This window comes from Penaeus monodon, chromosome 22, assembly GCF_015228065.2.
Source record: "Penaeus monodon isolate SGIC_2016 chromosome 22, NSTDA_Pmon_1, whole genome shotgun sequence".
NCBI classification, from domain to species: Eukaryota; Metazoa; Arthropoda; class Malacostraca; order Decapoda; family Penaeidae; genus Penaeus; species Penaeus monodon.
This window is the reverse complement of record NC_051407.1, coordinates 27552610-27552906: the sequence shown is the minus strand read 5'-3', so window position 1 is coordinate 27552906 and position 297 is coordinate 27552610. Positions and strand designations below refer to the sequence as shown.

General features: G+C 54.2%; 1 protein-coding gene across 2 annotated transcripts in view; it reads left to right on the top strand.

Moving 5' to 3' along the window:
- The window catches only part of LOC119587064 (lysosomal aspartic protease-like), a 16396-nt gene that overhangs the window by 13622 nt on the left and 2477 nt on the right, over positions 1-297 (top strand). The window contains exon 9 of one of the 2 annotated variants that reach the window (XM_037935813.1): positions 45-206. In XM_037935813.1, the coding sequence (XP_037791741.1) occupies positions 45-203 (159 nt within the window). In that variant the 3' untranslated portion in view covers positions 204-206. Of the gene's footprint in view, positions 1-44; positions 292-297 lie in introns of those variants that run through there. The other variant, XM_037935812.1, reaches the window with a different exon arrangement.

Sequence of the window (297 nt, the reverse complement as noted above, 5' to 3'; positions counted from 1 at the left end):
TCTGAACCCTTTCGTTCACTCAATCCACGTCCTCCCTCTCCCAGAACGTGGACGAGACTGGCACCCGCGTGTGCATCGTGGGGATCCTGGGACTCAACCTCGGCACCATTGAAGCCTGGATCCTCGGCGACCCCTTCATCGCCCGCTACTACACCGAGTTCGACGTCGGCAACAAGCGCATGGGATTCGCCAAGTCCGTTTAAAAGGCTTGTCGCGAGAACGATGGCTGCGAACGCCTGTTTAAAATGTATGGTAATGGTTTCCCGCTCAATAAAGAATGTTGTTACTATGGATTCG